This window comes from Taeniopygia guttata, chromosome 15 (assembly GCF_048771995.1).
Source record: "Taeniopygia guttata chromosome 15, bTaeGut7.mat, whole genome shotgun sequence".
Classification (NCBI taxonomy): domain Eukaryota; kingdom Metazoa; phylum Chordata; class Aves; order Passeriformes; family Estrildidae; genus Taeniopygia; species Taeniopygia guttata.
Window position 1 is genome coordinate 7,057,086 of NC_133040.1, and position 16,552 is coordinate 7,073,637.

The 16,552-nt window shown below is 41.9% G+C and overlaps 1 protein-coding gene across 4 annotated transcripts; it reads right to left on the reverse strand.

Annotated features, from left to right (window-relative positions):
- Nucleotides 1–733: 733 nt before the first annotated feature.
- ANKLE2 (ankyrin repeat and LEM domain containing 2) lies at nt 734–16,533 on the reverse strand. Of its 4 annotated transcripts, none has more exons than XM_030286003.4 (13): nt 15,962–16,284; nt 12,192–12,623; nt 11,070–11,261; nt 10,049–10,242; nt 9,047–9,235; nt 8,625–8,747; nt 8,210–8,276; nt 7,374–7,555; nt 5,902–6,008; nt 4,854–5,047; nt 3,562–4,243; nt 3,303–3,434; nt 734–2,570 (listed from the first exon to the last, which is right to left on the reverse strand). In XM_030286003.4, the coding sequence occupies exons 1-13, from the start codon at nt 16,230–16,232 to the stop codon at nt 2,351–2,353; spliced, it is 2,985 nt and encodes a 994-aa protein (XP_030141863.4). In that variant the 5' UTR covers nt 16,233–16,284; the 3' UTR covers nt 734–2,350. The 4 variants fall into 4 exon arrangements, with proteins under 4 accessions (XP_030141863.4, XP_030141865.4, XP_012433591.5 ...); XM_030286005.4 differs by lacking the exon at nt 15,962–16,284 and adding an exon at nt 16,404–16,533 and having other exon boundaries at nt 1,435–2,570; XM_012578137.5 differs by lacking the exon at nt 15,962–16,284 and adding an exon at nt 16,294–16,426 and having other exon boundaries at nt 1,435–2,570.
- Between the last annotated feature and the right edge of the window lie 19 nt (nt 16,534–16,552).

The window sequence follows — 16,552 nt, forward strand, 5'->3', positions numbered from 1 at the left end:
AAAAATAAAGCATAATAAAAGTAAAAAGTACAGAGAACTAGAGTGTTGGTATCAGTCTCCTGGCTCAGTAACAAACTTAGCAAAAGGACAATGCTGCAATATCACAGCTCTGAAGGACCAGTGGAGAACAGCAGCTGCACCCACAGCAATTTACCCCAGTAGTTTGGCTCTAACATGGTATTAGGCAATTACATAAGCTGATCCATTTCTCCAGCACGATAAAGATGTAATTTACATTAAATTATTGAAAAAACCCAACCACCCAGCAAAAACAAACAAAACCCCCCCAAAAAACAGTCTCAATCCTTTTGGAGTAAAACTCTATATATGTGGGATCTTAACATATTTTGAGACCATGGAGCCTGCTACATAAAAATAAAATTAAAAACCCAACAAAAAACCTTTATGAAATATACTTAGTAACAGATACACTTAGTAACAGAAGGTTACGTTTTTGGTTCTGGGTTTTTTAAAAACATGTTTCCTAAAGTATGACACCCCCCCGCCCCCCAGGTACTTGTCTGAAATATGACTGAATGAGAGGCATTTATGTAAAGTAGCTCTTCCTAATGTCCAGCTGCATAGAACTAGGTTCAATTTTAACAAAAGAGCAAAATAAGCCTTTTTTTTTTTTTTTTTTTGGTAAAGAATAATTTCTAAAAGAGGAGTCTCTCCCCCCATGGAGAGCTATCGCACCAAATAATCCAATGTAGAGACATTAAAAGATCCTGTTCAGAAAGCCCAGAGAAAAACTGTATTTTATCTGCCCATAGTAAGTGGATGCCACTTTTTTTTTAAAAACTTCCAAAAGAACAAAAAATTTAATTAAAAAAATATATTACAAAAGGCACTACTGAGCTTGCAAAAGTATTAAGTGCAGTGTTTAGGTTTGTACCAATCAGGAAGCTGTGAGGGTGCACAGTTTGTGTACAACAGTCGCTGCCGTGGGAGCAGCCCCAGGGTGGGACCCTGGGGAGCCCCTCCTACCTCCCACCCCTGTTTGCTCAACGTGGTGCCCTTCTCTGCCAGCCCTGCCAGGGGGCTCTGAGCTGTCACTGACTCTGTGGCACCAGCTCATCCTAATCCATCCCTTCTCAACAGCACACTCCTGCAGAACTTCATTTTCTGATCAGATTTATCTGTAACAGTAGATAGGTCTTTTTTTCTTTCCTTTTTTTTTTTAACCTAGAGAGCTGTTTCTGGAAGCCTTTCATACAACATTACAAGCACTAGGCTTGAAATGGAAAACTCTCTGGAGTTTTGAAAAGCTTTCTTACTCTCAGCATCATGCTGTCAAAACAAGTCATTCTTACAGAAGGCTGCAGAATAAAATTATTGACTGCTGTAACAAAAACTCATTACGACATCAACACTAGAGACACAGTAAAAGCTCAGATTTCGTAAAAATATTTTGTCCTTAGTCCTCTCTCTTGGGAAATAGCCACCTCCTGGGCCACTGGCTACCATGCTAATATATTACAAACCAGACCATTAAGATAAAGTATCTTGCTGGTAAATTTGCTGAGATTATTGCTGATGTGCTTTTGTGTAATAACTATTCAAATCTGCTAGTGCTAATAGATTCTCTGGGGAAAAAATAGCCAGCTATTTTTTAAGCTTTTCTTTTCCTTAAATCTTCCCACTAGCACTTAAAGGAATCCCAATAGTTTCTACAGTGCCCTGTTTCTAAAGCACTCGGTAGATCTCAGTGTCTGTAACAGCCTCAGAACAAGCAGACTCGAGGGTCTCTGTGCAGATCTGTGCACACACACACGGACAGACAGGTGAGGTTGGGTGTGGGTATCAACTGCCCAGCCCAGCTGGCTGGAAACACTCTCTGCTGCTGCACAGGGTTTCACATCCCACACTGCAAAGTTGCCCTTGCATTCCCAGGCATGTTTTAGGCTTTTCCCCCTGCAAGCAGGAGAAGGTTTCACTTTCTGCCATCAATCTGCTCTCCCATGTTTTATTTGCTGATGATGCATTTCCTCGGCTATCCAAGGTCAAGAAAGGCAGTTGAGGGCTGTGTGTTCATTACAATGAGGATAAGTAGTGATAGCAATTACCACCATTGCTAAGAATTGTTCAGCCCACTGTGGTACTGGCAACAAGGGTTAGTTCAGCTACTGGACAACTGCACTGTCACAAACTTCTTGCTCATCACCAGTAATAAATCTACCTCGTACATGGCATTAAGACATATATTCCATTGTTTAAACAAACAGTTGTCCTCAACTGAGGAAAAATAAATAGCCGAGTACAAACCTCATGTCACCTTAGTAACATTGTAGCTTTTCCTCCTCTCTAACAATGAGAACAGCAGTGCGGTCCCAGGATGAGGAGCTGCATTCTAGTGGGCAGGAGGCTCTGCGAAATAGCGCAGGATGCAGGCGGGGCTGTAGCGCCCAGGGCTCCCGGGCTCCGGGGGGAAGGAGGCAGCGCTGCCGTGTTTCCCCGGACTCCCTGGTATGGGACTGTTCCTTCCTGAACCAGGATGCACAGAAGCATTTGGAGAGCAAGCAGCCATGGACTGGGACTGCAATCTTGCCTTCAATGCTGGACTTGGCCAACTGAAAGAAACCAGAAGTCATTGCACACATTTTAAAGGAAACTGCAATAATGAGAGCAGCACTTGAACTCAGAATCACTTTAGATCTCAGAACCAATGCACCAGCTGAGAAAAATCCTGTCTGGTAAGTGACAGGTCTGGAAGAAGAGAAGGAACAGGAAGAGCATGAAATATTCTATATAGATGTCATTTCTTTCAAAATGACCACAATGACACACACCACCCTTCACGTGAACAATTATTTTGGACTGTTGTAATAAAGGATAAAAAAACCCCACTAATAAAAAGATGCCTAAAGACATTAAATTCACCTTAACATCCCTCAGCATAATCTAAGTACCACAACAAACACAACATTCCTGCACTGCATCAAAAATGGGGATGAATTACAAATCAAAATCACAACTATCACTGGGTCCAGTGAAGGATCAAAGTACCAAATTAGCAAAGTGAGACACTGGCCAAGTGGAAAACAGTCACGTCTGATTTGTCTGTGGAGACATGCTCAAGTTACTTGGAACAGCAGTAGAATGGAAAGAACATGACTGCAGCACAAGAAACTCCTTATCAACAGACACCAGTCAAATAAGGCTTTGGTGATTAACTTCAGAAAACAGCTAATTGTGCTGAATTTAAAATACGGGTTTGAGAGTAACAAGGCCTTAAATTCTGCTGTTCAAGCTGACTCACTGAAAATGTACTTCAGCTCCTGTGACTGAGTTTGCAGCAATACCTTTGCCTGTCAGATGAGGTGTAGGATTGCACTGCGTGTTTCCATTTGTAAATCATTGGGAATTTCTGGGGATCAATCTCTGCTCCTTCTATAGCTGCTAAGACATCACCATCCAGCTTCGAGGGCTGCTCCCTAGAATGGAAACAGAACTAGATGGAAAGAGAACCAAATATTTGTTTACCCCAATTCAAAACAGTTTTATAAACTATCAGCAAAGAGATTGTCTGTGCAAGTAAGAGTTTAAAAAGGCAATTCTTACCCAAGAAGGAATAACTTTAAATTGTCATTTGTAGGTGACGTCTTCAAAAGAAACTTCTGGGAAGAAAGTTCTTGACGTTGCAGTGTCTCCTTAGTCTGAATTCCAGATTCTCTGGACACTCTCTGCTTTTCTAATGGTATTTTGTGGTCTGTCCTTAACTTGGTCTCTCCATGTTTTCCTGTAACACCTGGCTCAGAAGAACTTGCCAGTGACACTGCAGAGCAGGTCTTGTCCAGAATTCCCTCATTCTCAGTTTTTTCAGTGATTTTATGAGATACTCCTGCAATCTCTTGTTCTTGGAATGACAAGCTTTCAAATTCTGACATCAAATTTGAAACGGGTGACATGAGGCATTCTGACCCATCATGCAGCTGCTTTCTGTCGCTGATGATCCTTTTACCGGACACAGGACTGCAAAACCCGTTTTTGCTGGCAGCAGCCCCCTTCTCGTAGTGCCGAGGGTGAGCTGAGGTCTCTATGATGTTTCCTGCACACTCCATGGACAGGATATCACACTCAGCATCTCCAAGGGCAGCAATGCTGGGCTCCTTGGACACCAGAGAGGGGCTGATGTTTCGTGCTGCATTTTGTCTGTTTTTAATTTCTTCTAAGCTCATGTCATCATCATCCTCATCCAAAAATGCTCCAACAGAAATGGAATTGCAGGACTTTTTGCTTTTGCCTGTTAAAAATTTCAACAAGAGCAACACATAAGAAGACTTTAAACAGTCAAGTACATAAGCTAGGAAAAAATGTACAACTTTTATGCCTTATTCTACTTCCTGAACACCTCTCCGACTATATGTAACAACATGAACTAACATGGCTAAAGTTACAAAAGCAAAATGCACACATGGCAAGAGGTGGTCTAAGGTATAAAAGCTTTCCTGGGTTTTGCTTCTTGTGTCTTTTCACGCTCACAGTTGTAAAGAATTATTCTTTTATTTTTAAAATGTTATTTATTCCATATCTGTGGATTACAAAATTCTATACTTTAAGATGAATGCCAAAATGCTCTGAGTGAAAACATACTGAAGATAGAGGGTTTCTTACAGGGATTTCATTTGGGGGCTACACTCAAATAAACTACTTCACATGAAAGATAAAGACTGTACTTCTACATTCACAGTGTTGTTGGCTCCTTTTCTGAAGCAGTAATCAGATTCTCTGGATTACAGATGAATAATAGCAACCACACCAGGTGAACACTGCTTCCCCTGGGCACCAAGCTTTTTCTGTCCCACTTCTCCCCAGGTACAACCCATTGTTTGCAGCATTTATCCCTTCCTTACCAGAGGGATGTGGAGTTTTATATCTATTGCAGGTTTCATTTTCCCCTGTTTCTGGCTGAGCCTTTTCGCTCATTTCACGATGACTCAGGTACTCTTCTAATTTTTGCAGCCCCTCCTGGGAAGACAGATCAACAAAACAGCCCAGAAATTCCCAGTATTCAACCCACGGGAACCCCAGTTCATGAGCTAACTCCCTGCAATAAATAAGATAAAACGAATCATTTGTGAAAACATAAATATTAGTTAGACAACAACTTTTCTGATCACATTTTAACAGCTACAGACAGGAGCACAAACGTGCAACCAGGCAACACAATCCCACCACAATCAACAGTCTGCAAAAGCACAGATACATCCTTAGCAATCAAAGTATCACCTCATTTGTTCTAGAGCATTTTTCACATTTCATCTACTATTTTTACAGTTGGCAGCATAAACATTGCTATCTTTAAGCTGGCTGTATCTAGACATCAGACAGAGAAGAATCCCCACTGATACTGCATGCACCAGCTTTTTCTATTTGGGAATGGGAGAGGGAGGAGGAAGTGAGGGATTATTTTATAGACTGAAATGCAGTCAGCTTTTAACAAAGTATTTTTTCCCATATGTTGCTGATAGAAGGTATTTTAGCTGCAAGGACACACCATACACACACACAGCTTTTATAAAACAGGAAATTTGTATTAGGATCTTTTCACTCTACTCCCTTTTAACAATCCCTCACTTTCACAGAACAAACAGGCTATGCATAATTTTAGATCTGACAAATGAGGCAAGTAAATGTCTGTGAAAAGCATTCCACACATACCATCAATAACAGCTAAAATACCTTTATTGCCAAAGCTAAGAAAGATAGGTCTCACATTTTAACTATCTTATTTACACAAAAATACAGTAAAAATCCAACTGCAAAATATTTCTTTAAATATTTCTGCAGTAGCTTTTGCCCCAATATATTGTGCAGTAAGTAATAACTGTGCTCTCAGCACAGTGTTTTGCTTTTGCATGCTCTATTATTAAGTTTTTATATTGACAGTCTTTTAGATACCTTCCAACTCTTTCAACACCTCTCTCCAGATCAGATTTCCTGACATTGTGAAAGAAGCCAGCTCTCTCTCGTGGTGGAGTCTTCCACAGCCTGCGAAATTCTTCAGCCTTTAAAAAACAGAAATAAATACAAAAATTACCCCCCTAGTATGAACTCACTCAGTGCTGGCTAAACATCTACCTACAGGTCTAGAAGATGTTCAGCTGTTTGCTGTCCACAAGTGCTGCTCAACTCCAGCTCTGAAGGATCTCACACTGGATCTAAAGTTACTCCTTTCACTACTGGTGGTTACTCTGATCTCTTAACTGCTCATGAAAGAGAAGGACCTCAATGTACAATCATCAGAAAATCAACAGACACCACATCTGCCTGGTTTTAATGTGTCTGCAGCAGGAAACAGAACTGTCTTCTGATTTTGCCATGTCATTCTATTTAATTCCAAATACTTCCTGATCATTGTTTTCTAGGATGCAAAGGGGATATCTTTTTATGTACAGTCTTGCTACAATTATTAGAATAAATTCTTGCTGTCTATCTTGAAGTTGGAATGCCTCAGGGGAATTTTTTTGCAAAATCCTGCACTTCACTTTATATGACGAAGATCACAATGATGACCAAGAATTACACTCAGACATTAAAAATACTTGTCAGCAATTAAAATTCTGAACTGTTTACACCCTAGACAATATTTTATGGAGTATAAATGATATTTACATTTATGTCAGTTGGACAGCAAATTGATCAAGAACATCTGGGAGAAAAAGCATTAAGCATTTTAGTAGACCTCAACTGTAAAGAATGCAACCATCAGTCCTCCACTGTAATTATTCACTGCTTCTAAAGCTGTCATATTTACAGCATGTTCACATTAAATAAATGAGTCAAATAAACACCTGTAAGTTTGAAATATATTTAACAGATATCTAAGTATTCCTTCTGAAAACTGAAGATTTTGCTTTTACTATACAGACAATACATTTCCAAAACCATCCCAACACCTACTACTTGGTTGTCAGTTTTTCCATCTAGAAAAATATATTTATGTTAATTCAACAAGCAGTGGTTAACATCCAGTGGCAACTTCTAGAAAGGAGATAAAGATACAGTTAATGTTTTTAAAACTGATTCATAGCTGCTTTGAAAGGCTTTGCTTCAGATTAGAAAGTTACAGCAATTATCTGTAAGAAATGAAAGGTTTGCCAAAGGTGCTCTTTGAATAGATTCCAAGAGGAAAAAGAAAAACATTTTTGACTGAACTGCTACTGATCTTATTTACACCACATTTCTGTTTGCAACAGTTAAAAAATATTTACAAGTTTCTGTTTCCATGGAGGAAGATCCATCTCCTCAGCAGAGAGAGCCACAATCTGTACCAGGAGCAAGCCACACCACACAGGAACCCTGTGGAGATCTTCTTTATTCATAAAAAGGAGCAGCATAGGCACTGGAGTCACAGGGAGTTCTCTCCTTACCTTTGAGGGGCTCATGGGGCCTGCAAAAGCCCTGATGGACAGCACGGGGTCCTTGGGGCTGCCGGGGTATTTCGGCCAAGCTCTCTGGGGGCCATCGTCCGTCTGGTCGGGCGACCACGGTGCCCCAATGACCGGAGCTGAGGAATTGTCCTCTGCCCTCAGGAGTGGGACATAATAGTGACCTAAAATAAATCATACAAAGCCTTCTCATTCACTTGATGTTGCATCAGACTGCTGCTCCTTCCTGGACTGCCAATGCACCCGTACACTGAACCATCTAACTTTACTTCATTTGTAAAACTACTTGTAATGCAGACTCACTGCTTCAGTGATTACAGATCACATTTTAGTGTAGGTTCCCTCCTCTTTCAAACACAAAAACACCTGCAATAATTCATAAAGCCCTTCCCTCAGGGTCTTTTAACATTTTTCACAACCTCCTTTTGCCTAAACACACACATGACAAAACAGAGAAAGTTCTGTGTCAAGGAAATTATAAAATGACAGGACTCTCCATCATGACAGACACATCTCTTGTCCTGCAAAAGGTTTTTGTTTCTTTTAGACTGAACACTCTGCTCCAGGCTTACTGAATCAGGGCCTTGCCTACATTACAGAGCCATGAGGGCAACCTTGTGATCCATACATTAAGAGTTCTGACTGTCATTTAAAAGACAAAAAGTTCTCTGTCCCTGCTCAATTTTAGAGCTTCCCTTTGGTTTTCAGAGCACTGTACAGCAGCATCATTTATGAACTAAAATGCTACAGAAAGCAAACAGTAGACAGCCAAGAGCCAAAATACATGTCTGATACAGTACAAAACTCTGCATACAGACCTTTCAAGTACTCTTTTATCTTTTCTTTCAATTCAGCAGATTTGTTCTTGCTTCTTTCACAAACTACCTGTTAATATAATTTTACTTGTTAGGGCAGCATAATAACCTTTTCAAATCTACTGCAACGTGTGTTCTTTCTGAACAATCACATTATTGGCCCCTACTCATCTCACCCAGTACTTTTAATTAACAGTAAAATTCAACTAAAATATATCCAACTTCATGAATTCTAAAACTTTTCCACAGACACAATCAGCGTAAAATATTTGTAATGTTATACAGAATTTACTCTTTAATCATGACACTAGCACTTTACTACAAGTCTTCTATCTACAGTGGTCAGTAATGTCTGAATATGAAAAATGCTGATCTGGATAACATTTCTGGGTTTGATGTGGACAATGAAGAGACTTACTTCTGCTGGAGTTTGATCATATTTGTTTCTTGGATTTTTTACAATGGCTGGGTGTGAGGTTAGCACGTTAACCACATCCACATTCCCAAACTTGCAAGCAAAATGCAGTGGAGTATCAAACCACTGCAGTGGGAAAAAGAGAAAAATTCACATGCACTTAGAAAGATTGTAAAGTCAATACCACACATTTAATTTTGAGACTGAGGAAAGTAAATACATGTCATGGCTAATTGTCTCAGCTCTTAACAAATCTTTTCCCACCATAGTGCAGAATAATGATTACCAAAACCCACAGAACTCATGGCCAGCTCCTCTTCTGCTCTCTTTCAGTCTCCCTTACACATCCTTAGCCCTTTCTAGTTATAATTATAATAGTAACAATAACAACAACAATAAAAACCAGGTAACCCCTGAGATCTTACCATTTTATCTGGAGTGTTCAGGTAAAGGTCAACAATGTATTGGATGCGTTTCTTCAACATGACATCGTTATCATCTGGGTACATCAGCCGCATAAATTCTGGATTTTCCAGAGTGTCCAGCAATAACTGGCAGATAGCAGGCTGGTTCTCCTTGGCAGCAACATGCATGACATTGTACCTACACCCTTCCTGAAGAAAAGACCAGTATTAGAATGATCCTCAATCTAAACTGCTTTCTTACACCCAGAGATGTAACTGATTGAACTGTGAAAATACATGGGTTCCTACAGTGAGTTTCATATGGATATTTTTGTAAAAACTTATCTTTTCACCCATATTATTATTATAATTAATGAAATTATTCTTACACTCAGTGCCTTTATTTAAAGGGAGAATGTGGCAAAAAATGTACATTAAGATATTACACAATAAAGGGAGGTAGGAAGTTCAGTTTAGATAAAGAGCAGGAAAGTGGGTATAGATATAAAAAATTCAGCTGCTTTGCTATATTACATAAAAAATTTCAACAACTTCACAGAGCTGGTCTGATACAAGTTGAAGTGAGATTGTCAGTTTTTCCAAATGGCACCTTGTACATTGTTTTGGAATTTAATGGAGGTGCTTAGATAAGCAATGCTGTAGGAATTCCTAATTACAGCCCTGGCTGTACCCTGGTCCTTAAATTTAGTCTGTTTTAAAAAAGATTGCAATTACTTGGAGGAAACCAAAGAGTAAGAAGACTATTCTTGCACTACTGAACACAACCATTCCTCCCCTGAAGAACTGCACACTCAGTTCCTTTAGCTGTGCTGGAGCTCTCAGGGTGACCTACAGAGAAGCGCCCCAGCTGCTGCCAGTGAACACAGAAACCCTGCACTGGGTGCAACGAGATGTCGTAAGGAGGAGCAGGAAACATCATTCCTTCCCCTTCTGCCTTCAGGCCCAAAAGCTACATCACTAAACCAGAACCTGGATTTTCCTGTTTTGTTGCTGGTTTTTCACCTGTACAATCGTTGGGTTGTCTCCTGACCCAATCAGGTAACGAGGGTTACTCCAAATAAGGTCTGAAAAGGTCGCTGTGTCTCCTTTCTCCACAGCTTTCCGAAGCTTGGCTGTGAGATCTTGTGTCCGTGGACTTTTGTAGCTGTTGGCTCTCTCCTTGTTCACAGCGTCACTCTCAGGGGAGCACAAACCATCTACCAAAACACAAATCACTCCTTTCTAGATACATTCTTTCCAGTGATCACCACTAGCACACCCAGAGCATAAAAAGTATTCTTTTAATCTTAACAATGTATTAATTAGACCTCTTTAATATACAGGAGTGAGGAACCAGAACTCAACAAAGAGACATTTAAATACACCAGTAGTTAGTAATAGGGAGGGAGAGGAAAATGATAAATCAACTTGTACGATTGTTTCAGACTTTAATAGAGACTGGTAAACGTTGTAATTAGCAGTCTGCTCCCATCCAAATTTAAAACGAAAATTCAGCAAGAAACAACCGTTTTCTGATAATTAAAATTGCTTCTGCAGTTCTGTAACTCCTAAATCACTTTAATCTAGCAACTGGGAATGCTGTGAAATACCATCAGTGCTTACCATTTTATTTCTGAACTTTAAAATATACTTAAAATTGAGTACAGTTTTAATATCCAGTGCAATTTTATCTGTTTTCTAAACATGAAAATCCTGAAGTCCGTAAATCAAATCAAATCCAATCCTAACCATGGAATACAAAGCAAGGTATCCATGCAGATCATTACTTACATTTCACCTTTAGAAGAGTAGCAATGGTACTTTACTTTTAAAACATTTTCCAGATTTTAAGCATTTCTACACTTAAAATAAAAGTTCTTTTAAGCTTCAATTTATTCAGTGCTTCATATTTGAATTTTTTCTGTTATTAGTATATTGGTAAGACAGTTGTTACTTCTCTCACCAAAAAAAAAAAAAAAAAAAAAAAAAAAAATCAATGCTTTCTATTGCATCTACTGTACCGAGAAGAAGTTTCCCCACTTACCTCTGTTAAATGATCCCATTTTCACTGGAGACAAACATAAAGAGGACTTGCCTGGAGATGGGAAATAATCACAGATTCCTTTAGCAAATTTCTCAGCATCCTCTCTGTTTGTAAAAGCTTTAAAACGGGAACCCTTAATCATCTTAACAGCCTGGAGAGCTTCTTTCCTATCTTCATACACATGTATTCTCTCTGCAGCAAAGAACCAACAAAATTACATTGCTTTAATAATCTCAGATTTCAATTCCTAGACAGATTACAGACTCATTAGACTATCATTCCAGCTTTGGTCTCAGATTGTTTCTCTTCCAAACAGGAGAAAAAGGTCAAAAGTCCTTTTAAATCCTGTCTCTTGGATACTGAGTAGGAGCCTCCCACACGCTCCAGGTAATGTCAGGTGATCTCTGCACAGGGCTCAGCCATTCCCATCAATCAACACCCCTTTAATGGATGGACCACCTTCACCAAAGCACTTCACTTCCAGATGGAAAAGCAAACTCAGAGCTTATTCACCCTGAATTGCATTTTGATGCTGCCTTGTTCAGAAAGACCAGCTTTACTTCAAGATCTACACTGAGAATCTTAGATAACAAACAAATCCTTCTTCTTCTTTAAATGATATTGTTCAAATAAGGATATCTTAATGTACCTTTTCTTAGTAAGAATTCTTACTACTGTCTCAGAGGAAATGATCCTGTGCACTACTCTACTCCTGCCAGGAACAGAAAGGAATATGGGAAAACTTTTAGAAAAGATCATTTAAGCTTCAACTGATGACAGTATAAATAGTCAAATGATTGCTTATTTACAGGACTACTTTTTATTCTTGAAAGGGATTAAAGACACTGGATGGGTCCAAGAGTAGCAATAAGAAATAATTTTCTTCATCTGAGCTACACAGAGTAGAGGATCCTCATATGTAGGAACTCTAATGGCAAACACCTGAGATGTCTTGAACTGTTGTTTCTTTGTCTCAATAAATACTGTTCATAGGACCAAAGAAAATGCTTACAATACTAAAGCAGTGGTGTTCAGAACACCTGTTACATAAAAGAATTCTACTCAGACATTACTAAAATGCCTGTCACTCTATCACTGGAAATAAGGGCAGTGAGAATTTACCATTCCTTGCCAGGATGTCGTCATAAACTGGGCAAACACCATAGAACAGTGGAGGATCTCTGGACGGTGTTGGAGCAGGGATCTGTGAATCAGCACCACAGGCTGCAGCTGAACAGTTCATGTGTGTCACAGCATCTTCTTCTGGAGGGTTCAGACCCACACAGTACCCAAAGTCTGCATCCTCAGAAGCACTTCCATGGCTGTTGTGATTCACTGGGACATTTCCAGCAGCCTCCTCTGACAGAGCAGACCCTTCCTCCTCCAATGCTCCTTGCTGCTCCAACAGTGCCTGAGCCAATTTTTTTTCAAAAATAAACCTTGTAGTTGCAGTAATGGGCCCACATTTCAGTCCTGCTTTCACAATCTCTTCTCTAAGCTCATCATGGCTGAGCTTCTTTAATCGGGATAATATTGTATCCATTGTTATTCCACCTACAAGAAAGGCAAAAGAAGAGAAAAACTGAAAAAAACCAAAACTTCTGCCAGTTAAATGGTGTATTAAAGCAAAGGGAAAAAATGCCTCTTAGCAATTTCTTGAGATTCCGAAGAGATCCTTGCAATGCAGAAAAGACAAAATATTTTTCAATTCAATGTTTTTAAGCTACCAGACCCATAGCAAGTTTATTTCCTCCTCTCTCAACTACTTAAAAGAATATTTATAGCTTACATTTTGTTCTTGGTAGTCCTTTTTCAATTTCTTCTGAAGTGAAAATTCAATCTAGAGCATTTATTCATTAAAATTTATGACAGGCTGAGGAATATTTGATTCCTGACAAGAAGACACAATCTATTTGTGCAATGCAGTACAAGGACACAAGCACCAGTCAGCCCCAAGACAAGGGGCTGCACCTCCAGCTAAAGGCACAGAAGTATTTCTAGTATTTCCTTAGGACTTTCTGGTTGACAGAAGTCTAAGGAACAAGCACAACACAGCAGCTGGGGCAGGCTTTCTCTGGCTGTGATGCAAGACTAGAAATATGTACACAGCACGTTGTTTCCCAGGCCTGTTTTGAGAGCAAACAGCCAGAAGACAAAAACAACTGATCTTTTCAGATCTCCTTCTCCAACAAAAAACAGAAGCTGGGAAAATGTCTCCACTTCCAGAGGAACATCCTTCTCTCTGCTATGATAAAATTCTCCAGGCTCACATCCCTCCATGTAATCCACACTGACAGCTTCCACACTGCTCTGCAACAAGATACTAAAACCGAATCGAAGCCAACACAAATTCCTTGCTCTGAAAAACATAACTGAAAAATACAAGATTTGGGCAGCTCAAAAATGTAAGAAGTTTTCACATGATTTCATCAGGTGTTGCAGCCACGTACCTGCACAGAGGCTGTGACTCCCCTGGCACACTGCTCGGGAAGGGAAGCTCCAGACAGGAATGATTCAGCTGTGCCATTCCCTCAGCCTCCTTCGCTCCTGCCTTGCACTGCCCCTCCTCCACTGCTGAGCCATTTCATGAGGCCTCTACTGCTATGGCCGTTTTAGTACTTTATTTTCAATTTTAGGTTTCATCCTCAGTTAATGACACTTAAGACTAGTTTTCATATATTTAAAAAACCTAAATGCACACTCTAAGTTTCTGTAGCCTTCAGCAGCAATCAATACAGCACCACATTAAGTTACACTGCAATATGAGTTAGAACAAACACATTCCTAGCATTAGGAAATACTATGAAAATGTACTTAATGCCAAACTTCAATAGTCCTTCAATTATTACAAGTCAACAGTCATGTGAGTTTGAGGGCTGCTTCCTTGGAGGGACATTTCCTTTGAGAGCTGACTCTTTTTTATGAACCTCTTATTTTGAATGTCTGTGGTTAGAGAGCAACATAACATCAGCCCCTGAACATTTCACAAGTATTAACTGGAACCTTGCTGAAACAATGGGAAATTAGAGTATTTCCAAGTAAAAGAAACCACCAAACAGCAGCAGAGCCACAGCTGATGCTGCTGAGCCACTTCCCCAAAGTATTGTAGTTCCCCTGTGATTCCTGAGCCTCCAAGCAACCTCACTGTTTTGGTTATCTGACTTGCCCACAAGACTACAAAACAGATATGAAAGATCCTCTTACTTGTTTTTAATTCTTAATTGTCTTATTTTTTAAAATAACATTTGCTACCAGTATGTTTTAATCAAGGGATGTGCCCCTAAGGTCAAATAAAATATCCAAACTTGCTATTCTAAGGATTTTCCCTTTGAGACTGCATACTGTAAAATCACAAGGAAGATGAAAACTCAGGGGTGAGAAAGTTCATGGTAAAAACAGCTCAATGAAAACACTCAGAGCAGTCAACATAATGCCTTAAAGAATTAGCTCAGAAATGCTCCTATTTTTAGGGTTCAGAACTAGCACAATCATTCTGCAGAAGAGCAGGCCTGTACATATATATAATTCATGTATGGAGAGTAGACAGGAACATGCAAAAATCATTCCTCCCTTGTAGTTAAGCAAAAAAATGCTGTGAGGGAGTGATTTCTCTGCTTTCTCATGTTTTGACAGAACCTGGTACCTAAAACTTAGTGCTCAAAATTTTGTCTGTTAAAAAAAAAAAATATTTTGTGTGTCTATTACAACTCTGGCACAAAAGAATCAAAATGAGATGGCAAAGCAGACCAGCAGTGAGGAATCAGGTTCAAGATCTGCTGTTGGTATGAAGTTTTCTATAGGGCGTTTGGTGTGGAAATAGGGAAAAACATTGTTGGAGTGACAACACAGAACGCTCACAAAATCCATTTGTGTTTTGACAATAGAATTTCAGCTTAGATAAGCATTATTGGTTTTTCATTTCATTTCCTATTTTAATCTGTCAAAACAAAATGTTTCACTTGCAAACCTGAGAAACAGCAACTGCTCATTCTGACACAATCCTGCGACCGTTTGTTATGTGTAGGTACCAAATGAGATTATTTGAACCATAAAATGTGTAATATAACTACAAATGATCCAGAGCACAGTCAGCACCGAGGCTGCTTCCTCTTCTAGTTCAGCATGTAAGCCTTGTTGCTTTAACAACATGTTCTAGGGCTCTTCCAAATCAATCAAAACCTGGAAGAATGGGCAAGAATTGTGTTTTCCCTTGTCTCACTAGGTCAGTAGAAAACAGCAGAATCTGCTTCCAAAAAAAAAATTAAGACTAGAGCCATGACAGAATGAACGACTGATTTCTAAGGATGGCAGTACTATTTTACTCTACTAGTCTCCTTAAATCCTTCAATAAATGAATAATGTAAGAAAACTGCTCTTTTTGGCTGTTTTGGTTTTGTTTTTTTTCCGGAGGCAGGAACGGAGAGTCACATCCTGTCTTTGGCCGCGTTAGAGAACCGCGGCTCCGCGATGGGCGAGTTCTCTGTACCGCCTGTGGGCGAACGAGCCACCAGTTATCAACTACGTGGCTGGAAGGGAACTGCTGAAGAAACTTAAAACAAGGCACGGGAGAAGAAAAAAGGGAAGGAAGACGGGACAACTTTCCAGGGAGGAGAAGCGCACACGATGTCTAGAGGCGGCGCGGGAGAGGATGCGGAGCAGCAGCGGGGCCGGGCCGCGGGCGGAGCCGCCTCTGCCGCCGGGCCGGGGCCGCGGGGCCCGGCCGTGACACGGCGGGCAGGGCGGCGGGGCCGTGACACGGTGGGAAGGGCGGCGGGGCCGGGCCCGGCCGGGCCTTGGGCCCGCACGGCCTCCGCGGGCGGCGCCCGGTGCCCGCTCCCGGCCCTGCCGCGGGCCGAGGGCAGCACCATCCCCCGGCTCCCCGAGTCTCTCACCTGGGCGGCTCCCGCTGCAGCGCTGGCTCCCCGCGGCGGGCGGCGCCGGGGCGCACTGGGGAGCCGGGGACGCGATGGGGGTCTCGGCGGAGATGGCGGCCGCCGCCACCGCCGCTCGGCGGCCGCCCGGCCTCCTGTCCCGCAGCCGCAGCAGCCAGCCCACGGCGCCGATGACGGCGCAGGCGGCTAGGAGCTCCCAGCACGGCCATCGGCCCCAGCCGGCTCCCCACAGCGACTCCCAGCCCCCGGCGGCCCCGACCCACCGCTCCATGCCCGGCCCGCGGCCCGCCCGCCGCACGCCGGCCGTGCCCGCACGCCCTCAGGGACGGTACCTCCGCGGCCTCGCGGCCTCCGCCTCCTCCGCCCCGCGCCCGCCCCCCAACAGACGCGGCGGCGGCTCCGCCCGGCGCTGACGGGGCTGTGCCGCCTGCCTGGGCCTCACCGTGACCGCGGCTCCGCTCGGGCGGCGGTGAAGGGCCGGGGGAGGCCGAGGCGAGCGCGGCGGCTCCGGCGGAACACGCGGCGGAGCTCCGCGCAGCAGCCGGGGCGGAACACGCGGCGGAGCTCCGCGCAGCAGCCGAGGCTGCCGGG

Bases quoted from the DNA above. Each gene is read 5' to 3' on its own strand.
- ANKLE2 (XM_030286003.4), bottom strand. From the start codon at position 16,232: ATGGAGCGGTGGGTCGGGGCCGCCGGGGGCTGGGAGTCGCTGTGGGGA. The intron at 8,748-9,046 runs GTAAGATCTCAG...TTCCCACTGCAG, and splicing joins TGAACACTCCAGATAAAATG to TGGTTTGATACTCCACTGCA. The intron at 3,435-3,561 runs GTAAGAATTGCC...TTTCCATTCTAG, and splicing joins TTAAAGTTATTCCTTCTTGG to GGAGCAGCCCTCGAAGCTGG.